The sequence below is a fragment of the Rhizopus delemar genome, genomic scaffold (genome assembly GCF_000149305.1).
Source record: "Rhizopus delemar RA 99-880 supercont3.7 genomic scaffold, whole genome shotgun sequence".
Classification (NCBI taxonomy): Eukaryota; Fungi; Mucoromycota; class Mucoromycetes; order Mucorales; family Rhizopodaceae; genus Rhizopus; species Rhizopus delemar.
Window position 1 is genome coordinate 1,488,779 of NW_027137833.1, and position 24,923 is coordinate 1,513,701.

The 24,923-nt window shown below is 33.0% G+C and overlaps 10 protein-coding genes across 10 annotated transcripts; 6 read left to right on the forward strand and 4 right to left on the reverse strand.

Moving 5' to 3' along the window:
* Nucleotides 1-491: 491 nt before the first annotated feature.
* Nucleotides 492-759, forward strand: RO3G_09762 (uncharacterized protein; the record flags this gene model as incomplete). Its single annotated transcript, XM_067664347.1, has 2 exons — nucleotides 492-624; nucleotides 728-759. 2 exons carry the CDS (start codon nucleotides 492-494, stop codon nucleotides 757-759), a joined length of 165 nt encoding a protein of 54 aa, XP_067520448.1.
* A 438-nt stretch (nucleotides 760-1,197) lies between these two features.
* On the reverse strand, nucleotides 1,198-2,984 carry RO3G_09763 (uncharacterized protein; the record flags this gene model as incomplete). Its single annotated transcript, XM_067664348.1, has 7 exons — nucleotides 1,198-1,590; nucleotides 1,654-1,746; nucleotides 1,971-1,990; nucleotides 2,058-2,401; nucleotides 2,461-2,479; nucleotides 2,587-2,669; nucleotides 2,842-2,984. 7 exons carry the CDS (start codon nucleotides 2,982-2,984, stop codon nucleotides 1,198-1,200), a joined length of 1,095 nt encoding a protein of 364 aa, XP_067520449.1.
* A 928-nt stretch (nucleotides 2,985-3,912) lies between these two features.
* On the reverse strand, nucleotides 3,913-6,071 carry RO3G_09764 (uncharacterized protein; the record flags this gene model as incomplete). Its single annotated transcript, XM_067664349.1, has 6 exons — nucleotides 3,913-4,365; nucleotides 4,419-4,720; nucleotides 4,790-4,906; nucleotides 4,959-5,741; nucleotides 5,803-5,920; nucleotides 5,973-6,071. The coding sequence occupies 6 exons, from the start codon at nucleotides 6,069-6,071 to the stop codon at nucleotides 3,913-3,915; spliced, it is 1,872 nt and encodes a 623-aa protein (XP_067520450.1).
* Nucleotides 6,072-7,088: 1,017 nt separating this feature from the next.
* RO3G_09765 (uncharacterized protein) lies at nucleotides 7,089-8,020 on the forward strand (the record flags this gene model as incomplete). Its single annotated transcript, XM_067664350.1, has 4 exons — nucleotides 7,089-7,132; nucleotides 7,211-7,235; nucleotides 7,304-7,622; nucleotides 7,677-8,020. 4 exons carry the CDS (start codon nucleotides 7,089-7,091, stop codon nucleotides 8,018-8,020), a joined length of 732 nt encoding a protein of 243 aa, XP_067520451.1.
* A 3,643-nt stretch (nucleotides 8,021-11,663) lies between these two features.
* Nucleotides 11,664-12,269, forward strand: RO3G_09766 (uncharacterized protein; the record flags this gene model as incomplete). Its single annotated transcript, XM_067664351.1, has 2 exons — nucleotides 11,664-11,948; nucleotides 12,000-12,269. The coding sequence occupies 2 exons, from the start codon at nucleotides 11,664-11,666 to the stop codon at nucleotides 12,267-12,269; spliced, it is 555 nt and encodes a 184-aa protein (XP_067520452.1).
* Nucleotides 12,270-14,749: 2,480 nt separating this feature from the next.
* On the reverse strand, nucleotides 14,750-16,131 carry RO3G_09767 (phosphomannose isomerase type I; the record flags this gene model as incomplete). The annotated part of the gene is made up of 3 exons (XM_067664352.1): nucleotides 14,750-15,186; nucleotides 15,248-15,683; nucleotides 15,745-16,131. The coding sequence occupies 3 exons, from the start codon at nucleotides 16,129-16,131 to the stop codon at nucleotides 14,750-14,752; spliced, it is 1,260 nt and encodes a 419-aa protein (XP_067520453.1).
* Nucleotides 16,132-16,470: 339 nt separating this feature from the next.
* On the forward strand, nucleotides 16,471-17,691 carry RO3G_09768 (uncharacterized protein; the record flags this gene model as incomplete). Its single annotated transcript, XM_067664353.1, has 3 exons — nucleotides 16,471-16,626; nucleotides 16,690-16,901; nucleotides 16,968-17,691. The coding sequence occupies 3 exons, from the start codon at nucleotides 16,471-16,473 to the stop codon at nucleotides 17,689-17,691; spliced, it is 1,092 nt and encodes a 363-aa protein (XP_067520454.1).
* A 311-nt stretch (nucleotides 17,692-18,002) lies between these two features.
* On the reverse strand, nucleotides 18,003-19,158 carry RO3G_09769 (uncharacterized protein; the record flags this gene model as incomplete). The annotated part of the gene is made up of 5 exons (XM_067664354.1): nucleotides 18,003-18,122; nucleotides 18,210-18,335; nucleotides 18,390-18,642; nucleotides 18,699-18,918; nucleotides 19,002-19,158. 5 exons carry the CDS (start codon nucleotides 19,156-19,158, stop codon nucleotides 18,003-18,005), a joined length of 876 nt encoding a protein of 291 aa, XP_067520455.1.
* A 377-nt stretch (nucleotides 19,159-19,535) lies between these two features.
* RO3G_09770 (uncharacterized protein) lies at nucleotides 19,536-21,087 on the forward strand (the record flags this gene model as incomplete). Its single annotated transcript, XM_067664355.1, has 7 exons — nucleotides 19,536-19,809; nucleotides 19,867-19,928; nucleotides 20,019-20,165; nucleotides 20,223-20,304; nucleotides 20,365-20,456; nucleotides 20,527-20,609; nucleotides 20,670-21,087. 7 exons carry the CDS (start codon nucleotides 19,536-19,538, stop codon nucleotides 21,085-21,087), a joined length of 1,158 nt encoding a protein of 385 aa, XP_067520456.1.
* A 3,021-nt stretch (nucleotides 21,088-24,108) lies between these two features.
* Nucleotides 24,109-24,640, forward strand: RO3G_09771 (uncharacterized protein; the record flags this gene model as incomplete). Its single annotated transcript, XM_067664356.1, has 2 exons — nucleotides 24,109-24,114; nucleotides 24,203-24,640. The coding sequence occupies 2 exons, from the start codon at nucleotides 24,109-24,111 to the stop codon at nucleotides 24,638-24,640; spliced, it is 444 nt and encodes a 147-aa protein (XP_067520457.1).
* Between the last annotated feature and the right edge of the window lie 283 nt (nucleotides 24,641-24,923).

A 24,923-nucleotide genomic window follows, 5' to 3' on the forward strand; every position in this document is an offset into this window, starting at 1 on the left:
AATGTCTCAAACTAGAAATAATAAACATGTAAAAAGAATAATTATCTTTCTTTTATTAAAAAGGTCCTATTACTTGTAACCTGTTTTGATTACCAATTCTCTTAAAGGATTACAATAGCATTGTTTATTCTTTGTTATGGAATATATTTAAACAAAGCCAGTGGCTAAGCATAATTATGAGTATATCAATAAATGAATAGAACGAAATGATCATGAGACGCTCTGTAGCATAGTAGAAAAAGCGGGGGGGGGCTGTGCTTTTGCAGATGTACCCAAGACAAAGATCAAAAAAATAACTATTTGTGTGATAAATATCAAATTAAGAAGGCCAAGGGCACCTGTCCCTTCAAAGAAAAGAAAAGCAGCAGGTAGTACTCAGGCTGTTGAAAATTCAAAAGGTGGGGACTGTTACTGGGCACTATTTTAACTTCATTGCAAGCACCCTTGATATTTTAGATCAGCATGAGCAATTTAAGAATAATCATATTGTTATGGACAATGCTCCTATTCACAAGATTGCTGATATCAGAAAATACATTGAGCAACGTGGCTACAGCTATGTTTATCTTCCGGCTTACTCCCCTGAGCTCAATCCAATTGAACAGTTTTGCTTAGTGTGTAAAAGTAAGTTTAAAAGAGAAGAGCTTTTGCAAGAAGAGACATTGTCGTCCAGGATTGGGGATGCTTGTAACAGGATTCTTTTGAGCGATCTTCAAGAATTTTGTAGATATTCAGTTGCTAGATTCGAAGAGTGTTTGAACAGTAAGCCAATGTAGTACTCTTTCTTTGTGCAATTCATGCATCAATAAATTTATGAATTTTAAACCATACGAATTCTTTTTCTGAAGTTGTATGAATAATTTGTGAAAATAGTCTATAACAATTTAAGATGGAAATACTACATGTCATCGACTGTAACCATATATGACTTTGATTTAAAGGTCTTTATACCAAGCAGAAAAGTCAAAATATTTTATTGAATATTAATTCTTTTGGTTGCAAGAAAATAGCTGTAAATCATTATCTGTATTGTTTTTTTTTCTTTCTTTCTTTAAACGAATTAGACGAGTGCAAAAAAAAAAAAAAAAAAAAAAAAAAAAAAAAAAAAAAAAAAGCATTGGGTGAATTGTAAAAAGCCAATAGGAGAGAATATATCATATGGATTCAAGTTGGTATATAGAATGCTTACAAGTTTTGTTATTGACCTCTATTGATACTATTCCTATTCTTTTTCAAATGAAAACTGTAATCCTTCGTCATGATTTGATTGACTTCAGATATTTCTTCTCCAAGTTCACTCATTTTGAATAAAAGTGAGTCATCATCATCATGCGTTATGTTTTCCCTAGCCTTTGGTGAGGCATTTGCAGTGTAACGAAGGTAGGAGTAAGTATCATCTCCTGCGGACTGACGTTTAAATAATTTGCTTGGGTTGTGCTTATTTGTTGGAACAGGAGAGGGCATCTCAAGATGGATTGGTTGACTGACTGGAGTAATATGACATACCAAATGATCTTGTGAACCCTGTGTGTTTAATGAAAATGAATTATGCTTTTCTTGAACGTCTCTGAAATGAGAAAGAGATTGTTTCTAGATAGACAGTAGATTAGTCAAAATAGGCACTAGCATGTTGATATTTTCATATATGTTTACGGATTGAATAGGATAAGCATCAGGATGTTTTGGAGTGCAATGCAAAGAAGAGTGTTGTTGAAACAGCTTTAATTCTTGCTTCTCACCAGTGAACTTCATAAATTCGTTTAAATCATTATCCTCCTATTTAACAAAAAAAAATGAGCTGAAGCAATAAAACAACAAGTTGAATAAACCATGTAAATCGATCTGTTGTTACTTGCACGCGATCCTCTTCTTCTCGATTTGACATTGATATCAACAGTAGGACTTATTTTATTATTCTTATGCCTTTCAAAGCTAGAAGAGAATTCTATTTTACGACAATCCACTCTTACTCTTTCAAGTGTCTGTGAGTCTATTTTCATAAAAAAAAAAGTCGAATGAGAATATAAATAGATGTGTAGCATGATTTTCAGTGTTACATGTTAATTCCGGTTGCGGAGAGGCAGATAAAGAAGGTGATTTAAATGGTGATATGACCGGGTTGGATACACGTCTCTCTGACAGATTTATAAAATTATTTCCCCTCAAAGATTGAGGCATGCTACTGTTATAACTATTGCTGGCGGTTGTACTTGACGATCTCGATGAAACAAGGGATACTGTAGTTGTATTGGTAGATAAAGAAGTGGGCCTTGGAGAGATATTCTTTCTTTTTCTTTCTTCTTGTTGCTGTTGTCTGTTGATATCTAATATGATGTAGGGGAGCAGTGTCTTTGTATCCAGCGGACAATATTCACGATAGGATGTTTTAAGCTTTATGATTCTGCACTATGTCAATATCAACATCTCTTTTCATCTTTTAATATCTTTTCTTATTCTCACCCAAGAGGTGTAGGTATATCTGTAAATTCATAAACATTTATTCTATCCTTTTTATGCAAAAGATGGTCTATTGTTACAAGCAAATGTGTTTGTAGTGCATACATGTGTGAATAAATGCATATTTACCTAGTGAGACTTCATCCTTTGAAGCCGTTTGATTCGTTGATAGCTTGTAATTCATAAAGATCCCTTTTTCATATCGTTTCAATCTTTTATATAAGCTATAACTTGGTAATAATCTCACTAATGAATGTAGTGACCTAAAAAAACCAATGAATTTTTTATACAAATCAGGCAAATCAACTGGGATATGAGCTAAAGGATGACTAACACACACACACATGAGTTCAATAACGAATGACCAATCAAACTATGACTCACCTTAATGTTAAAGTCCATGATTCGATAAGGATACGATTCGAGTCTATTTTATGACATTCATAAAATAATTTTGGCTCTGTTGTTTCCAAATAAATGTTTATAACAAGTGGTTTTTGAGTAATAGTTGAGTTCCAAATAGACATTTCTTCTTTTAAGCATTCATAATTATGTGTAGTGATATTAAACTGTTATTGAATATTAGTTAAATTCGTATATCAGCCATTCTCTCATTACTACCCATTCATTTAACTTGTATCCTCCCGTCTTTAATCTATCATGAAATATTCTTGATTGAATGACAATTTGTACTGTCTTACTATAAGCACTCTATTAATGAATTATTAATAAATAATCTCAATCCAATCACTCCCTATTGATTTACTTGAATCATTTGCTCTAATTTATTGCTTATCGTTAACTCTGCAGAAACTGATCGATAACATATGGAGCTTGTATCAGATGAATTTGAACATAAATTTATGTGATTTTTATTAGGTATTTCATCAAGTTTATTCTTTAAAGGAGTTTTTGTCATAGAGAAGAGAAAAGAAAACAAAACAAAAAAAAAAAAAAAGGAGGGGAATACTAAAAGAAAGTGTGCTGTGAACTTGTACCTTAATTGATTTAAACTCCGCAATTGTGTTATAAACGATATGTTTTTAAGGAATGAAAATATAAGAAAATTTCAATACACATCTATTCAACTTCTGATTATTGAAGAAGCTTTCCTTTTTTTTTTTCTTTGTTTAGCTATAGTTTATTTCTACTTCTATTTAAAGAAAGAAAGAAAAAAGAGAAAAAGAAAATAGCTAGACGCTGCATGACATAATGCTTTGAGACCCCAAATACGTATTTTATGTTTGCTGTAAACAAGCTCTCTCAAAACCAATCTTTCTATTAGCATAAAGAATGTATGTTTTTGTTTCATCTCTTTGCATCAAATATATAAGTGATTTTTAATAGTTTGTAAACAAGATTTAGCGTTGATGCATTGACTCATTGTTGTATCTTGCATCGTTATCTTCTCTCAAATGTAAATACAGTCTTTTTTATTTATAAATTCACTTTATATTACATGTAATCATAACCAGCTCCACTTCTAACTTTGACATGTTTTTTGCCCTTTTTGTGCTTCTTTGAGGCTCCCATATCACCCAGGTTAGCTTGTACAATCGCCATACGTTCTTTTCTACTCATAGGCAAAGGAGTACCATCATCAGCAAGAAGACGCTGATGGGGGAATAGTGTCACTCTTCCTCCTGTTAAGGAAGTAGCTGCTCCATTTTTCCCACTCACGTGTGGTGAAGATAATTGTCTTTCAAAAAAGGCTTTATCGACTGCTGCTGTTTTTGATCCACCTTGTGTTTGCGTTCCATCAGCTGGTGCAATATAGTTCAGTGCACTTGAGGGTACACGTGTGGAGGGTGCTAATTTTTTAAATACTTTAAGAGCTGCCTCATGGATTTCCTTGTTGAATTCTGCAGCTTCATTATTAGGTGGTGGATGACAAAACAACAGTTTACCCTACAAAATAGTTTTAAAACACATCTTCTTGTCTGAATCAAAATAGCACTCACATTCACATAATCTTTCAGAATATATCTAGCAGCACGAGCCTCATCAGGATTACCTTGACTAGACTTAAAATAACCTCTTGCAATGGCATATGTTGAACATAACTCAGAGCTTGTAGGAATACCAGTTCCACCATCTTCAACAGGCACAGTACGGATACGAATACCATAAGTTGCTTCAAGGACACCTTTTGGAATACGTTGTGCAACTAATCCACATGGACCTGCGTGTTCACGAAGTTGATCGATAGGTAATACACCATTACATACCTGATCTGCCTTTGTAGTAGAAAATGTAGGAAATACTAGACCAGGACAATCACAAAGCACAAGCGAAGGCGTCAAGTGGATTGTTTGAAAGTGTTTGGTTTTACCAGGTGTAGAAGATACAGATACACGTTTTTCTCCAATAAGGGCATTAATTGTACTTGATTTACCAACATTAGGATAACCAACCAAACCAATCGTGATCTTTTGTTCATTTCCTTCGTCTAATATATAGATTAGACACATTCTTTCACGTGGATCACATAAATACTTTACCATTGTCAAGTGGTGTCTTTTCAATCAACAAATCTAATAAATTGGTAGTTGTGCGAATTCGAATACGGTCATCATCTTCATCTTGTTGGTTAAGGAATGTCTTTGACAAATAATCCGAAATTGTTTCAATAGGTTTATCCTTATCCTCTTCTTTCAAATCTTTTTCACCCTCTTCTTTCTCAGCAGCTTCTTTTTCTTTCTTTTCTTCCTTTTTTTGTTCTTCTAGTGCTTCCTGCTGTCTTGCTTTCTCTTCTTCCTCTTGTTGAGTCTTTGCAGCGAGGGCAGCAGAGAAGAAGGTGTATTTTATACCTTTGGAATCAAAGTAATCAGCCCACTTTTTTCTTTGCTTTGATGTTAAGAAATCTGCCTTGTTGATCAACAACAAATTCTCTTTTTTGTCATCTACTTCTTTAACATATTTTTCAAGATCAGCTGATCTAAATAGTAAAGGATTACGAGCGTCTACGATTTGTACAATCAATTGAGATCGCTCAATGACTCTCCACAATTGACGCCAAACTTCCAAGTTCTTCTCAAAAGGAGTCAACAGTAAACCTTCCTCATCTTCAAGCTGGGCCATGGATCTTCTCCAGTCCAAAAAGCTCTCTCTTTCGTTACGTTGAACTTGTTCAGCTGTCATCGATTTGTCCCATTGAGGTCTACGAGGAACAGATAATTTATCCACGTTGGCTTCTTGTTTTGCAATTCTTTTTTTATCGTCTTCTTCATTCATCAGCAGTGGATTGTTATAATCATTTTGAATCACTTTGACATTCAATCTCTCTAACAGTATTTTGTATGAATATCGAATATTAAACAGTTCATCCTTTTTTTATTGTTTTACCTGCCGTGAAATCAGTTTCGGCAAGGGCTGCTGTACTCAAAAATGCTTCCAAATCATTTTCTTGAGTAATACTCTGCATCTTAACCCATTTGGGTCCTTCGTCAATATCTGTTGTGTGCTTTAAAATAATATTAATGTGTCTACTTCAATATAACATGGCATATATTTACGAGTTTTCCTTCATCAAGAGCAATAGCCTTTTGTCCTTGGAAACGAGACTTGATAACAGCTCTACCAAGTGAGCTACCTTGCTTCTTTTTGGGTGCCATGTTTTTCGTTTAGTCTATTTAGTTAGGAAAAAAAAATAAAAAGCACAGTATTTTTTCATGTTTTCTGACAAATACAAGTAAAAAGTAAAACCAGTCACACAACTTGCAAAAAAAAAATAAGAGAAGTGAAAGCTCTATTTTAACCAGAAAGAGCTAATTCTTTCTGTTGTTTGCATTTTATTTTTTCCAGGCTTCTTGGCTTCCTTTATCGATGTACTCTGCTTTTGCTTTATATGTGATGCTACTTGTATCGCTTTTCATTTGATCAAAACAAACGCGACTTAATGCTCAAACATATCTAAAATTTTAGCTTGGCAGCAGATTTAGGTGACATTCATGATAATAAGCTTTTTAAATTCACAATTCTGTGTCAGTTGTTAATATGTTTTGGACAAAAACATCAATCCTGTACATTTCATTGCACATCAAGCCGACAAAAAAAACCTTGAAGTATACAATTAATGGATGGCTATTGACTAAGTATTGATAAAGTATTATATTAGCTAGTGATTGCTTTGGTAATGTTTATTGTTGCAAGGGAAATACAAAAATAATGCAGCACATGATCTGGGATTGAATTATATTTTTTGCCTGCTAACATTAGGATAGCATGCAATATGTTTACGGTGTTGATAAAGTTGGTATCATTTATTATAGTATGAACATATCAATGAAATATCTCAAAGAGGCTGTATAAAACATTTCGTTTCTACCGCTAAAAATGAAAAATAAAACAGAAAAAGGTCTTATAAATATCATATTAAGCCGTGCTATCCTTGAACTATTGAAAAAGCTCATTATATAGTCATTTGGTGAATTTTGAGGAAGAAAATTATAAGTAGAGTTATAGCAAGCATTGTTTGGTATAAAATGAACATATTTTTTCGCCAAATTAAACAGCAATTCGTGTGTCCCTAGTGGCTTAGTGTTTCTTTAGTACTATTTCACAAGATTATAATGGACTGCCGGGATTATCATTCTTTTCTTTTTTTAGAAAAATACTGAAATAAAGCAAAAATGGCTGAATATCTTGCAAGTATCTATGGTACAGAAAAAGACAAGTAAGTAATAAACGAATAAAGCACTCTTGAAGGAAAGCTTTTCTTTTTTCTTTTTCTTTTTTTTACTTATTTAAATAGAGTCAATTGTTCATTTTATTTCAAGGTAATAATAAAAATGCTCGTCGCTTGCTCATCTCGTTTGTATTTTAACCCATTTGCTTTTCTTGGTAGATTGGTGCTTGTCGTCACGGTGATCGCTGTTCTAGAAAGCATGTGAAACCAACTTTTTCGCAGACTCTTTTGATTGCAAACATGTATAAAAATCCTGTACATGATGCTGCTTTCCATCTGACTGAATCTCAACTTCAGGAAAATTTTGATTTATTTTATGAAGACGTTTTTATGGAGCTTGCCAAATTTGGCGAAGTAGAGGACATGGTTGTTTGTGATAATGTTGGTGACCATCTCGTAGGTAATGTGTATTGTCAATATCGACTGGAAGAATCTGCAGGAAATGCTGTTGAAAGTTTAAACAATAGGTTTTATGCAGGTAAAGTTTATATGCTTTTGTTTAGAATAGATTATACTTATAGCAGATATATAGGACGCCCTTTATATGCAGAGCTGTCGCCAGTTACTGACTTTAGAGAGGCTTGTTGTAGACAACATGAAATAGCAGAATGTAATCGTGGAGGCTTTTGTAATTTTATGCATTTAAAGCACCCTACACGCACAATGAGACGAGAATTATATGAAGGACAAAGAATGGATATTAGAGAAAAAAGAAAAGAAGAAACGAGACGTGATGAGGATGAGAGAAGGGCTAAACATGAACCTTATAATGATGATTACAAAAAGGTTAAACATGAATCTTATAATGAAGATGATTATAGGAGAGACAGACATGGCTCTTCTGATAGACGCGAAGTTAAGAAAGAATACCATTGATATCTTTGATTGCAGTTCAAGGCATTAAGCAACAAGAAAAATTGTTCAATTTTTATTATAAACAAATATTTTACATGAAGTGGAAATAATAACGTTTCCTTTATTACTCTTGTATATCGTTCCTTTATTGGGTTATCACTTGATCTGTGTCCCAATAAACACTACTAATTCATACTTCCCTACATGAGCTATTCAAACTCCCAGTGATTTTTACCTGATCCATTTTATTCCCTTTTTTTTTTCAGTAATGGCAATTAATATTGCAACCAGACACTTTTGAAAACATCAACAAACATTTTATTGCATTATACTTTAAAGTTTTTAAAGTTATATTGATTACAACTTAAGTCAAGGTATCTCTTAAAATTATTACAATTATATCTCTGAAGTAAAGGTATACATTCTTAGCTCAATTATTTTTTTACCTTGACAAATGATGGTTAAAATGAAACTACAAGTTAAATTCCATAGGCAAAAGTATGTAAAAGTTATTTTGAATGACTATTAAACTCTATGCAAAGCCTCTTTCCCTTCTTATGCTTCACTAATTTTTAGGCGTTTAAAGTTTAATGCGGATTTAATTAATAACCCCACTTTTCTCCATGTAAGCATTAATATATCAACATTTTACAAGTTTTCATAACCTATTAAAAGGTTGAACGTTATTCACCGCTTAAAGCAATCATCTTTTATAGAAAATTGTGGCGTTAAGTATTTCCCCTTCGCGAAACAAGTCTCGAAAAAAGATAAAATAAAATTTTGACGGATCAAAAATAACGAAGATACCTTGAAAGAAAATGTACATTATAGACAATGTACCATCCCGTATAGACTGTTTTACTAGATTTAGTGATACTGTATACCTTTCATTATTCAAATAGATTTTTTTTTAAAATTTTTATAAGTTTTAAGCTTCTTTTTTTTTTTTTTTTTTTTTTTTTTTGCTAAGCATTAATAAAATAACAGCCAATTATCAAGTATTGTTCCCTCTATTAGACTGTCCGTCTATTCCTATCCTTACTTATCTTTGTCTCGTTCTTGCCCATCTACTATTGTAAGTCCTATTTGCAGTTCACAACTTCAAGCCCTTAACGCCACCCTCTCCTGTCTTCATTTAGTTGTCCATCCAAGCTTCTTAGTTCCTGCCCGGTTCTTTCTCTCTCTCTCCTCTCTGGCTTGAAAAACGACTCATTACAATAACCAGCAAAGATACATTTGGATTTTTTTCTCCTTTCTTTTCTCTCACGAACAAAATCAGTGGAATGGATGGTCACAGTCTCAAAAGAGTTCTGTTCACTGAGGACTGCTCGCTGTCTGCATGGAAACGATTGGTAGAAGATCCCTATATTCTGGTGGAGACACTCATTTACATATACGGACGCACATGGTCATGGCTGTATCAGATTCATGTTTCAAGGGGCCTTGATTACGTGAGTTCACAGATTATCGGTCCATTCTAATACCCACAAGTTTTTTTTTTCTTTTTAAAAAATGAAGCGAAAAAAGGACCAAAATGTATTGAAAAAGAGAAGGAGAGACTATTACAGAAAGGAAAAAGGTTTGGGTGTACAAAAGAAGACCAAGCAGAGGCGGAGGCAGAGACAAAGAGAAAGAGAAAACGTCAAGTATTTCTTGAGCTATTGCGGTAAACATCAATAAAAAATATTCAAACGTTCTAAAGTAAGCTACCATTTGAGATTTGGATGAATTTAAGACTAGAACACGGTCGTTGAATGTTTGAAGGTGTTGTGAATTATATTTGCTTGTAAACATGATACAAAGAAGTCAAAAAATGGAAGACGAAACCAATATTGATGAATATGGACTTGAAGCACCAGACAAGATAGATGAATATTAGATTTGCATTCTCAGTAGTTGATTGTAGTCAATGTGATAACAGTACAGTCACGTTCAATGTAGGTTAAATTATAAAAGGAAGATGATAGTAGAACAGAGTTAAAGGATCCTTTTCTTGCACAAATCAGAGTAGAGAGAAAATAGTTAGATATAGAGCATGCTTTGTATATGAAGAAGTATTTGGATGGTAATATTGATAAGTTATAGGTTGAGAAAATGAAAAAGGTAAAAAAAAAAAAAAAAAAAGGGTTTTTTTATATTCAAAATTTAGAATTGGTATTTATAGAAGATTGGAGGCTTGAAAATGTATGTATTCCTGTTTATATTTATTTATCCATCTTTTAAATAAAACTTTCCCTTTTAATATGCTAAGATAAATGTTTATAAATCTTCTTTTGCTCTTATGATTTCAAGTATGATGTTGACTGTAATGTTATTGAAATAGTTAGGAAAAAAGCTAAAGCAAGTATCATATAAACAAAGCCCTAAATTCTATTTTTTGCTGGGTGATAAATTCATAAATCGTGATTCATAGTCAAGAAGCAATGAAAAAGGTATGCAAGGAAAGGAAAAGATGAAATTTATAGACGATAGGAGAGCAGAAAGAAAATTATGAAAACATTTTGAGTTTGAGAACACTACAAATTTGAAAATTATAGTGTACAACTAAAACGGTCAAGTATGGTATTGCTCAATTATAGGACAGTGAAGAAGCTTTATTAAAGTTATAAATTTTAATCTGGATTAATTTTGACAATGGTGTTACTTGTGTCAACAGTTGCCTTTTCCTGGATTTTGGGGCAATGACTTATACAATGCATTGATCAAATATGAAAAACAGATAAGTCCATTATAGATCTGTAATTTTAAAGCTGATTTTAGATACTTTGAGGTAAAAAGTTGTCTCATCTTTTAACGCAAACACAAAATGATATGTAGATGTTTTTGTTTTAAATATTTCAAAGTATAATACAATAAGCGCCATCGTTTTTTGAAGCATTCTAAAATATCAGATTGTGATGTTGATTAACACTATTAAGAAAAGGGAAAAAAAAAAGAGAGAGAGAGGGGGGGGGGAATACAAAATCATGCCAATATTACGACCTTATTCAAGAAGCACTTATTTACTCACATCATATTTTATGTGAATTTGTAAATGCAATGATGTATGATTAAGAAATATTTAGTCTTTGAAAAAACACAAAATTCATAATAATCAATCTGAGGATCTGTGTGTTATCAGAAGAGGGAGTCAGGAGAAACAAAGACTAGATATGTATAATACAAATCATGTAAAGATAAATTAATAATATTTAATAAAGGTTGTAAATTTCATGATACTGCGTTGATTAGAAGAAATTTAGGAGGATTTGAACCTGCAAGTTAAATAAAAAATTATATAATTATAGGAGTAACTGGAGATCAAACATCGTATTGCTTTAAAACTGAGTATAAACATAATGTTTTTGATAGGTCAGTGAGATATTTTAGCTGTTATGAATATTGTTTATGTGAACAAAGCAACTTTTAGGTCAAAAAAAATACAGTGTTTAAATATGTTTTTAAGAAGTAATAATAATAATTAAGATTTAATTATGTTTAGTAAGTGCAGTTTGTTTTTCAAGGGATTTATCTTGAACTCATTTAATTTTAAATAAAAAAAAATTGGGTGACGTTTAATTAAGAGAGATTTTTGCTTCTCCAGAAGATTATAAACACAGACAATAAAGTGATAGTTCATTTTTATTGAACGTTTTTTTTCTTTCTTTCTTAATATTATTCCATAATGGACATGTCTGGTTCTTCTTCGAGTACAGCTATGGGAAGTAGCAGCAGTATGTCTGATTCAATGTCTGGCGACATGGGTACTTTTCATTGGGGTACTAGCGGCGATGGTCTTTGGATAAACACATGGATACCCGAATCAGAAGGTGCTTATATTGGGGCTTGCTTTGGAATATTTTTCATGGCTGTCCTTTCCAGAAGCCTACCTGCATTAGAAACCTATCTTGTTACTTGGAGGATATTACGTGATAGAAAAGTATACGACAATCAATTGGACATGATAACTGTAAAATATTTAGCTTTATTTAACTATTCTTTACTAATTAAAATAAAATAGGAGACTACCAAGAATGATGTTGAAAAAACGCCTGCATTATATCCCTCACCTTTACGTTTACCTATCGTACCCGCCTTTTCATGGACAAATGACACCATTAGAAGTCTTTTATCAACATTTTCAGCATTCATCAGTTATCTGCTAATGATGGTAGTTATGACTGGTAATGGAGGCTTCTTCTTTGTTATTATTGGAGGAGTGTTTATTGGAGAAATAGCTTTTGGCCGCTACAAGTTTTTAGGGGGACTTTCTCATGAGCATGGACACTAAACTCGTTATTTATTCTTATTCATGTACCTTACACTATTCATTTATCTTGCGTTTTTTCATCTTTAATAGCAATTTTGTAAATAAATTATCCACAATTATCGAAAAAATTAAGCCTATTTTAACGGCTTACAAAATAGATATTATGATATAAAATCATAACCATATATGACCTATTACATATTATGACAAACCTAGGTTCAGTTCGACCTATCTCGCTAATTTATATATTAGTGAGGCTATGTATCTATTTTTCTTAAGTGCTGTCAACATTTCTAAATAAAGTCAGCCCTCACTACTTTCATTATACCTTCTTTCATCCTTTATACTTGTCTCCTGTAGTTATTTATTAATTGAAATTTTGGAAATACTAAAGGTTTTTTTTAAAAGGAAAAATCGCTGAAATGAAATAAAAAGATTGTGAATTGGCACCGGAAACACTGTATGCTTCTTTTGGTTTACTTTAAGCATTGAATTCACAAAAGCATTTTTATTTTTTTCTATAGTATCTATTCATTTTCTTTCTATACCTTATTAGTCACTTTGTTCACGTCACTTTGTACTCAAAGACATCTGATCTCTCATGGCTTGTTATTCTATCTCGATGGATTGAGGAATTAAAATGTTGAATACATAAGACTAAAACCTTTGCTTTTTCTTTCTTTCTTTCTAAAATTTATTGCTTTGATGTACTGATTCCATCGATTTGTTTATTATGAAAATTCTGACAAGTTTTTTATTTCTGAAAAAGAAATAGGTTTAGATGAAAAAGTTCAAGACTGGTTAATGTTTTGTCGTTCTATTATACACCTTTGTCTTAATGCCACACTAATGCCTTGCGAAACAGGCAGGCAATAATGACATAGAAAGACACTCGCAGGTTTTGTTTGAATATTTACATATCAATCAACATTATGATCATCCGAGTGTAATTAGAATTTTTATATAATGGGATAAGGAGCTCTGATTTTTCTTGAAGTTCGCGTCGTATGCACTACGTATAGGGACTTCCTCGCTGATCGTGTCTGTATCAATTTTAATGGCCATTGTATCTTTAAAATGACAAGTTACATATGTTATGACATAAATATTCTAATACTTTTTCACTGTACGAATTTGTTAGGCTATCTTCGTAGCTGTAGATACCTTTTGCCATACTTTTAAATTGGTCATGAACTTAAGATGAATGGTCTCTTTGTTGTATGCTAGAAAAACTAGCTTTACGATTGGTATTGTATTTATATTGTTCTGTTGTGTGATTTTTGGCAGCAAATATAGTTTTCAGCTGTTTTTATTGAGCAACATCTACTCTCAGATATAAAATATTAAAACGTAGTGTTCTTTTTCTTTGAGAATTATTATTGGTATAACTAAAAAATTGCTTTGTAACAACTTTACATATCTCAATGAAATATATTCATTTATTATGTATCTTGTTTGAATATTTCGTTACAATAAAGACCATTATACTTATAGAAATCAACGGGTTCAAAAGTGATTTATTTCATACGATTTATGAGCACTGGCAGAAGTTGGGAACTGATCTTTTTATTTGGAATCCAAGTCCATCTCATCCAATTTTTATTTCTAAATCTATGCTTTCTCTTGTTGATTTGCTGTTACTCACTGATTTCTTGATATACTTTTCAAACTTCTTTTCTTCGTAGATATTTTTCAATTTAATTGATTCGTTCTATAATGTAATTAATAATTAGGAAGTTTTAACTTTCAAAACAGTATGATAATGAATAGTTTGCTCTGAAACACATCAGTTGAACAGCCAATTTAATGGTAGGCTTCAAAGAAGACAATGACCTTGTTCTTCCATCACGGAATGGTCCTTGAGCAACGTACAGGCCTGATGTTTCCAACAAAAGAAAAAAGAAAAGAAAAAGCAGATAGTGTTGGTATTGATAAACTAATTTATAGTCATTATAAATATAGATAATATAAATTGTTTGATTCTTATGATAATATATTTAAGCATTCCTTTGAAATAGTCTTTCAAATGCGAATCCTTTTGACCCAACTCTCAATTGTATTGTTACTCGTCAAAATAATTATTTTTCTGGGTGTTCATAACATGATCTAATTGAATCATGCAAGCATATCTTTCTTGTTTCAAGTATAATTACATCTCTTATGCTGATAGAATGATTAATGTTTCTAACAGGCTCAATGAAGAAGTAATAATTAATTTTAGCTGATAATAGCGATTTAAAGTCATAAGAAGCTTATAGCAGTATTGCTTCTAGATTATCATTTTCTTTTGAAAAGTGGAAGAACAATTCTGAGAGGTTAATTCACATAAAACTTAAATAGAATGTGCATATGATAATACTATCCAACTCAACTCGGACCTTAATAGACAAAATCAAATACATGTTCTCCAAAGATCCATGATTTAGTTTTTTCCGTGGCTGCTCAAAAGTGGGGGGGGGAGTATCTGAAAGATAAATATACTGGGAGCGCTGTAATTTTATTTACTGAGTATTTGGAGTAGGAATTGAATATGCTCTGTACAACTCTAATCCTGATTCACTAGACTCAATAGATAAAGGTGTATTTGCTCCTACAAAATAAACATAACCTTCTTGAAGCACAAAACTAGTTTCCGTCTTAAGTGTCTCACTAGTTAACTTGCCACTACCACGAGTGACAATAAGGACGCTAGGTCCATCAATAGATCTGTGCTTTTCTGCTTGACCTGATTCCATGTTTGTCCAAATGACAGCAAATTCATCAATAGGAGGATCATAAAGAAGAGAATGATCGCTAAATTTAACAGGCGTCATTTTTTGAGATTCAGCTGATCCGTAACGATAAGTGAGCATATCAACGAGGACATCAACATCCTTGAACTTTGGTGTCAAACCAGCGCGAACCACGTTATCACTGGCGGCCATACATTCAACACAGTCTAACGTAACACAAGATGGTTTAAGATATGGGTGAGAAATTCTAGGTGATTTTTTTTATACCTCCTGATAAATAAGCATGAGGTTCATTGGCACCCAAGAAAATAGCTTGGCCGGGTTCCATGGAAACGTAATTTAATAACAAGCAAGAAAATACACCGACATCACCGCCAGGATATTGATGATCAAGACGAATTAATAATTGTGAGATAGTATCGTTTTCATTGGATTCCTTAAGACGATTAATTAATTTAGCCAATAATTGAGTGATGACATCTTGGGATCCATGCATCATAGCAGAAAAGACCTTCTTGAGGACAGCCTTATTATCTTGTTCACTTGATTTATTTGATTTAACGGTGTCCAGGAATTGGCTAGTGATATCCTGTCCAATCAATTCGGCCAATTCAGGATACACATTCAAATGATGTGCAATTTCCTCAAGAGGACGGAAACCGCAAAGGGCTTCAAAAGGTGTAAGGGCAATAGCCATTTCAGGCTATACCAGTGAATCTTGTAAATAAACTAAAGGGGTTTTTTTATATACGCGAGATAAATACCTTGTGATTAGGATCTTTATAGTTTTGAGGAAATTCTTTGAAAAGACGTGCACCCAAAGTCTTGTCAGGGTGAGCTTGGATAGACAAAGCCTTGCGAATAGAGAGGATCTTGAAAAGGAATGGTAAGTCTCCTTCATACTGATCATAAACTTCCTTGGTGCTAAGCTGAACGTTGTCTTGAATAAGTTGTCTAAGTTTGGTTTTGTTCTCATCCAAGACGATGGAAGGCGCGTTGGGATGAGTACCCATCCAAAGTTCTGCATAAGGTACAGTGTTGTCAATAGCAACACCAGAGGCTTTTGCATAAGCAGCAACCTTTGAAATGTCACCTAACTTTCCCCAGTCGTAGGATTGAGTCTCACACTGTAAACGATAAATGGATGTCATATTTTATAATTGAAAAAAAAAAAAAAGAAAAAAAAAAAAAAATAGGAAAAGATTTTCACGTTTTTATTGGGTGTAGCGGTTATTTAATGCTTTTGAATAAACACTAAGTGAACTAAATACATTGAGCAGAAACATTGGGGTCATTCCAAGATCTAACCAAATGTATAAGAGAATGAGGAGAAGGGATATAGAGTGCAAAGTAGGGCGATGGTACTTGCAGAATACTTGATGTATGATCACTTTAATTGTCAGAGGCATGCGTTCATACTCCGCTCCATTCTTTAGCGCAAAAAAAAAGCTGTCCTCCAAATTCTTTCTTTTTCTCTTTTGAACAAAAAAATGACAACTGAAGAACAAAGACGAGGATATGCCGAGGAATACCTAAAAGAAGTCTTTTCAAACATAACAGATCAATTTGGGCAGAAACTAGTCATCATACCTGCCTTATCAAAGCTTGTTGATGTTACTTTAAACTCTGAAGACCCTCGTTATGAAGTATATATATTTATATCGAAAACAAATAGAATAATTAAACTAAGTTTGTACGAATAATGGCAGAGTTTTCGATATTTAGGAGAAGGTGCTCGTTTCTTTGCTATCCGTTGGATTATTACCTCGACTTTCCCTAATACAGATGTTGAAACTTTGACAGGTCATAATAAAAAATGTCAAGATGCGGGTCGCATATCCAAGATTATTTTCGATCAAATACAGCTAAAAAAAGCTCTTGGTGTTCCTGCTCATACTAAACTACTAGACATGTATTTGGGGTAAGAAAATATAATTTTGATGATAAAGAAGCGCAGAGAGTTCTGATAAATGTCGCTTTTTAATAGTGTTTTGGTTGAAAATTTTGGAATGGCAGCCGTTCGTGGATTTATCGAACCAGCAATACAACAAATGTTAACCGGTGAAGAAACAAAGGCTAAAAAGATCGGCTTTAAACCTGTCATTGGCGTAGATCCTAAACAGCAAATAAGAGAGGCTATTGCTATCAGTGGTGGCAATATCCAAATAGAAACAGCAGAATCACCCGATAAACAGTGGCAAGCAACCGTCATGTGTCAACTTGTACAGTCAGGTACCATATTCACTCACACTCGTATTGGTCCCAGCAAACAAAAGGCTAGCTCTGCTGCATGTTTTGATATCCTACAGTTCCTGCATACGCACAATGATATTCTTGCACACTTACTTAATCCTAATAGTGATATCTCTAAAGCTCATCCTTTACCTATAAATACCGCAGATTACTGTAATATTGCTGTTAGCAACGTTACTCCTAAACCGCTCATCAATTTTACAAACACTGGTACTCAGAATCACCCCAACAAGTCCAACTGGGCTCAAATACCACATTCTGATGATCAAGAAGAAACCTTGAGACAGTTATCATTGTTATTGTTAGGGAACTCGGATACAAATACTCAATCTCAACTTCAATATTTAAGAGCAGGACAACTCGATGCAAACAGTTTATCATGTAAAACAACACCATCACAACTACCAACACAATCATCAACCGCTTTTGGTTTTATTAAACAAGAAATGGACAATTAAATACATTTTTAAACATTTTTGGATTTTATATTAAATATAAGTTTTAATATTAAAAAAAAAATTGCTTTTTTATTTATTAACCCTTTCAAATTCATATTCTCTCTCTTTACCAGTGAATGGAACACCCAGTTCAATGAGCTTCTTAAAAGCAGCTGCAAAATCCCTAAAGAACAACTTCTCATCCTTTGCATAAAGTTCAAAGTAAGGTTTAAGTTTCTCATCTTCAAGCATAGTAATTTCAATAGGAAGCATCATAACATCAGGGTTAGCTTTATCACTCCACTGCCACCCACCATTTGGAAGCTTTTTCTTTACCCATTCACGCGTTGTGATGGCTTTGAAGTATTCATTTGAGAAATAGGTGGGTGCTTCTTGCCACGGGCCCTCAAATCCACTGCGTTCAAGGTGACATCTACCAAGCACATGAGCTCCTGTTAAAGCAACAATTTCTTGGTCATTGAACCCCTATGACTTTGTGAGTCGATAGTGATAGTATAAGAGGAATTAGCTATGTTTACCATTCGATAAAAAATGTCTCGGACATGATCAGCACGCTTTGAACCATCAGGAAGTCTCCCATCAGGTGTACATTTGTTTTCACCTTGATCTTGTCTTCCTGGTCTCCATTTAATTGTAGGTCCACCCTGATTTCATGCTTAGAGAAATAATGATAATTAAATGTTTTTAATTCCACTTACAAGTTCTTGAACAGCCACTACACCTCCTAAAGTGTACAGATCACCATAGCTAATATTTGAGTATTTGGGTTTAATCTTCTCTTCAAGGAGTGTTCGAGCTACTTCTAAGCCATTATTGGCACTGTGAGAAGCTTCGGTTCTGAAGCGCATCGTACCACCATTGCTGCCACCCGTTTGGTCTTCTACATTGAATGTACCAGAAGAGTGCCAAGCAAGTCGGAGAAGTACAGGCCCATAAGATCCATCATCATAGCTTTTTATATTTGAGTTAGATCATTTTTCATTAATCTTTTCTTATTGTACGCTTACTCTGGATTGGATTCCAAAAGATCAGCGATATCATTATATACAGCTTGATAATCAATATTTTCCTTTTGATCAATACCTCCAGTCGTCTTGTTGTCCTTTGTCGTCTTTTCTTCTTTTTGGCTGGGCTCATGCTCTTTCACACTGACTACTTCAGTTGCTTTATTCTTCTCTTGTTGTTTATTGTAATAATAGTTTCCTGCTGCACCAAGTGAAATAAAACCTAAGCAAAAAAAAAAAAAAAAAAAAAAAAAAAAAAAAAAAAGGGATCAATCACACCATTCTTTATGATAATATTTTACTTACCAATCCATAAAAGAGGGTTAGACCCTTGACCTTTAGGAGAAGCAGTAGTATATCCACGATAAAGCTTGCTTTGGAAAGTATGTTTTATTTTAGGAGTAAGAACGCCCTGCGTTCTTACGCGTGAAGCCAATAAGCTGACGTGTCTTAACGAAGCCATTAAATAAAAATTAATGTAAGAATTTGAAGCTGGAACAAAAAAAGAAAAATGAAAAGGAAAGACTGTAATTGATCAATTGTTTTATGCCATTTGTAAGCAGGGGTTTCAAAAAAAGCATAGCTTGTTTCCCAATGAGGTCATCTAAAATGAAGCAGTTTAAAAATGCTTTATTTTGGTAAAATCATAAAATACTTGTTATTGCCTTAAAATTATATATTTTGTAACTATGTTTTGTTATTTCATAAAAAATAAACAATCCCTTTAGCCACTCGTATTTGAAACAAGTTTATTTTCCCTTACCTGCAGGCATAGGCGCCTGTGTTTAAAAAAATTTTATTATTAGGCTTTTCCCCTTTTTTTCTAAAAAATATCCTAGCATGGTTCAATCTAGCAAAACCCAACGCGTTCCCACATTTATTCAGTTTCCTACCAGCAAGACGGATGACACTGAGGCTCCATCTGTTTTAACTAAAAGAAGACCTGGAAGGCCAAAGAAAAATACAGCACGTAATGCTCAACAAGAGTCTGTAGTTACGGATGTTAAAAGGGAACCAGTAAAGGACAAGGTTGAGACTAGGAAAAGAAAGAGAGAGAGAAAGACTACAGTACCCAAACCTAAAAAGAAGACTACCAAAGTCTCTTCTGTATCAAGTAATATATTTCAGATTGCTATAGTAACAAAATTTGTATTAATAATAAAAACATTAGAACCTAATTTAGACGAAGAAGAATATGTACTAGAAACAGAAGACATGGAAATTGAAGAACAAGTAAAAAGAAAAAAGAAAAAAAAAAGAAGAAAAAAAAAAAAGAAATATATAAAGACAGGATTTTTAAACTTTTACTTTTATGTATTATAGGCTAAAGATGAAATATGGGTTGGTGCTGCTTTCGAAGATGGTCGTGGTTCATATAGTATTTACTTTGGAGAAAAAGACAATCGAAACATTAGCGTTTTATGCAATAATGAACTTCGTGTTCGCGATTTAGATTATGTTTATGTACTTGTAAGTAACAAATAGCAAAATGTGTAAAATAGCAATATATCTAAGTGTTTCTTTAAGGCTACAGCAGAAGCTATTGAACGATCAAAGCAATCCAAGTTGCCATTAATCGTATATACTGGTTGTCGTGATCTACCACGCGGTAAGTTTTGCTCTTTTACTATCAAAAGTAGATTATTGATGTATGTTAATGAATATACAGCCATTTCTGAAGGGAACGGCCACAGTCACCAAGCTGAGCTTATTGATCGTATATGTCAATTGATTAAGGAAAAAGATGATCAAGTCCAAGTGGTAAAAAGATGAATTATATTCAACAAACCATAACTACTTATACTAAAAAATGCTTTCATATAAATGATAGCGTCATGTTTCAAGTCGTCATTTATCAAAAGAGCAAAGAATTGCGTTGGATATGGCTGTTAAAATATTGGATAATGCAGAGCAGTAAGATTTTCTAAAATTTGAAAAGTTAAAAAAATAACTAAAGCATCTTTTTTAAATCAGAACAGGTGAAAATAATCAGCAAGAAGTAGAAGAAGCTAAACAAAACGAAATAAAAGAGGAAGAACAAGAATCATTAAACTCTCAAGAAGATATTGGACAAGAAACTCCAACCCCTATCGAACAAAGCTCTGAAGACATTAAAGAAATATCTGAAACAATTGAATATTCTGATAACGATAATATAAAAACCAACAGAATCGAAGAAATAAAAGAAGTAAATATGGAAGTTGATAAAGAAGTGGAGACAAGTATTGTCGTCAAAGAAACGGCTGAGATTGAAAATGATATATGCATGCAAGAACCAGTGGAACCCAAAAAGGAGGAGTCTCAACCAGAACTACCTAGAGCATCGTCATGGTCTGCCATGTTTGGTAGTATCTGGGATACCTTAAGCTCTCCTTTCAAATCTCATAAATAAATAAAATAATTCTATTATAATCATTCAGTAATTGCAACGCCAATAAGCGATTTTTTAACTTGAGAGGCGAGAAATAAAACCTCAAAGGGCAATTATATTTTTTATAACTTAATAATAAAACACAGATAGGGAAGAAAGATACGAACCTATTTCATTTAGAAACATTAACAAACATTAGACGTCACCGTGACTCTCAGGGACCAGTACAAGAATCAATTGCTGAGGGCTTGGATACAAAAATGCAAGAGGTTACTGTTCTTGCAGAAAAATTAAAGAAACAAAAGAGGGTATTACTATGTGTGTAGCAGTGGTCAAAAACTATCCTGTTGTCTAATACAGCAGAGTAAAACCTTTCAGTACTGCTAAGTCCGATTGATTAGCTCGGGAAATCACCGAACGTACAACACAGAAATGGACAAAGGGGCTCAAAGACGATAAAGATCGAAATAACCATGAAAAATAAACAAAATAAAGTCAATAAAGAGAAAAGTCAGCTAGAAGAAAAGTACAAAGCTCATCACATAAACTTCCACAATGATCATCCTCAAGCTTGAGTCAGTGATGCAGTTTATAGTTTCTTGTTTAAATAAAAAGTCTATAAACTTCAACGAGACTTAAAAAAATTATTCTCATTATATCTAGTATTTATATCCTTTTCATAAAGATTCAATGAAAGCCTTTCCAAGATATTTTAGTTGACTATAGCAATAGATATGGTATGAATAAATTTTAATATAAAGATCCATTCCTGTTTATATCTATTTCTTAAGCTGATCTATTTTTCATTTATGTGTTATTGTATTAGGAGCTAGGTTAAAACAACTTTTATTAAGTTAAAGGATTTGAATTAATTATGACCGAATAATAGAAAAAAGAATTTTAATAAACTATTGTAAAGTATTCACTACTCTGGTTTTTGTAAATTGAATATGAATCATGCTGAAAGCATGTCTGGATATGACATACGCCTTCTACCGGGGCAATACCACACGTTGTTTTAGGAGCAATTACCACAAAATATGTTGTATCAATGAAGCTCAGAAACCCACAGACACCCAAAAAAAGCTAAAGTCTGATTTTGATAATCATAAAAGAAGCCTCCTTTCTAGTTCCAGTAAAGCATATTTCTAAAGGTACTATCATTGGTCATTATTTGCTATTCATTTATAAAACTTTGAATGAGATGGATCTGTTCTAAGAAAGAAAAGGACTTTGTTTAGCTATTGATAATGCATCTATTCATACTATTAATAAAATAAGTAACATGGTAACAGAAAAAGGATATAATCGTATTTATCTTCCACCTTACTCTCTCAAATCTAATGCTATCAAGCATTTCTTGTCTGTAGTTAAGAATAAAGTTAAACGCAGCTCGTTCGAAAATAGTTATGGTTTAGCCACTAAAATTTCAGAGGCTTACAATGCCGTCCCTCCTAGTCATCTTAAAACATTTGTTCAGCACTCAGCAGATATGTTTGAAAAATGCATGAGTAGTGAGCCTATTTAAAAAGTATTTTTACTGCCCTTTTGGGTTTAAAAAAACTGCTCATTGGAAGAGCCTTTAAGGAAGAAAATTAACAAATCCTAATAATTTAAATTTGTATATTTGTTGAAAAAGAAACATTTGATTTAAAATGTCATAGTTTGCATTTTATGAAGACGGTTACAGACAAATGCTTTTTTATACCCCAAAATCCTCAAAATGAGAGCGGAATCAGGTGAATATAACGGATTGTCCATAAGATGCTAATCTTCCTTCTTAATTTGTCCTAAAAAAGTTCCTTTCTTCCATTGCCTTTTTAATCAGATAGTGGCCAAGCTAAATTGATTTTATGTAAACACTCTTCTTTGAGCTTACTTAGTAAAACGACGTTTGAAGAGTACATGTCAATATATTAGATGAATGGATCCATAAGGCCACCATGCCTTATCCACTTCCTAGTAGCAATACAACTGCCATTTAACTCTTGTATCATACGGTTTATTAACTTTTTTCTTTTATATATTTTTTAGGTTTATCTGTGAGCTATCGTTAACATATTATGAATAAAACATAGATTATGAAAGTCAAGACTAAATTTAGATACATTCATTTCATACAAATATTTATTGTTGTTTCAGCCTCCAAATACTTGTACATGATAGCGCATTTTTATAATTTCATGTAGGGTAATAAAATAAAATAAAAAGGGCATAATTGTCATGAAAGGCATAAAATGCGGAAAGAATATAGGAAGCACCAAAATCATAAAAATTACAAGAAAAGACGAGACTCTATGAAGAAGTTGTTTTTATTTAATATGAAAATAAGATACAATCTTATCGTTCTGGACTAAAGCTTCACAAACGAGTTAGAATAAGAATCGATCCTGATAAGTAGTAACTACCCTGAATAATATGTTTCAGTTTATATCTAGACTACTTACTACTATAAAATTCTTCTTACATGGCAAATCACATCGGTCGTAACTATCTTTTGCCATCTAATCTTAGATCTTGCTCAAATTAATATAAATAGCCTTGGAATCTTTCTTTAATAAAGGTATTGAACTTTATAATTATTATTTGGTCTCGTTAATTCTTCTTTGTCCATATTTTTTAATACTTCAAATACTTCAATTTGGTTTATCCCAGTATCTAGATTTGTGTTTATTTGTTTATGGTAATATTGTTGTAGAACAGTGTCTGATCATAACGGACATTGAATATTCACAGCTAAAAGTATATTAAAATTGATAATAATAATATAATCGATGAGTCTCTTGAACCTCTTTATTGAGTGAAGACAGAAGACAGGAACTATTAATACAAAAATGAACTCTTTATTCGTCTGTTGTTACACTTTAGTGATAAAAATTATAGGAAATGAGAGGTTATTAAATCGTAAGTAAAGTTTATGCAGAAAATAGTTGTACAAACGATAACATTGTCTTCTCTACTACAGTGAGAACGGTAAACTTTGTTACTTTGAGAAAATCGAATGCTCGTAACCAAAAAATAAATGTCACTTTCAAAAAATTAATGGCAGTAAGCTAAAAAAGATTGCGCCGACTTAGATACCCGAGGCTTTAGAGCAATAAAGAAGAAATTCCTCCACTCTAACCTTGAAAAACAGATCCAAGGTAAGAACTCCAAACTACTATCCAGCTGTCGCCCAACAATCACTCTCGACCCTATCTTGTGGCTACCAATGACTCATGAAGAAAGAAGTCGATGTATACGATGGCGCCTTGGTTGGTTGCCAGGTGGAGCTCCCAAACCCTGCCCTTACCATCCTAACAATAATCTTTCAAGACGTCACGCCATCAGCTGCCTCAATATGCATCGCCGTCTCTGTATGCCTGAAACAATAGCTGACCCTATATCTTTCCTTTTGAATATGCTTCCGACACGCACCTTTGTTCCCTCTAGTATTGCTCTGTCCTGGACCTGTCGATGGCCTGTTATATGCTCTATCCTCTATGAATTAGATCAACTACAACACTATACAATCATCCCATACAAGACACCTCATGGCCAAAAACTAATTGAATGGCTGAGACAATTTAACTAACTTCGTATGTCTCTCTATGCACCCTACTTTCCTTTATCATTTTTTACCCTTGAACCCGAAGGGTTTTTTTTTTCTAAACATCAAACCTCCAAACGGATTGATCTGGTCCGGGCGGACACTTATTTGTTTTATTTTTTTAGCGCTCAATTGGACCTTTAATAAAATATAACATTTAAACAAAAAAGATTGCCTCCTTATGTCTAGAAATTTTGTCCTTTTGAAGTAAGACAAATGTCACAATAAGTTAAATCAACTTGACCTAAAAATGATATTTATTTTTTGA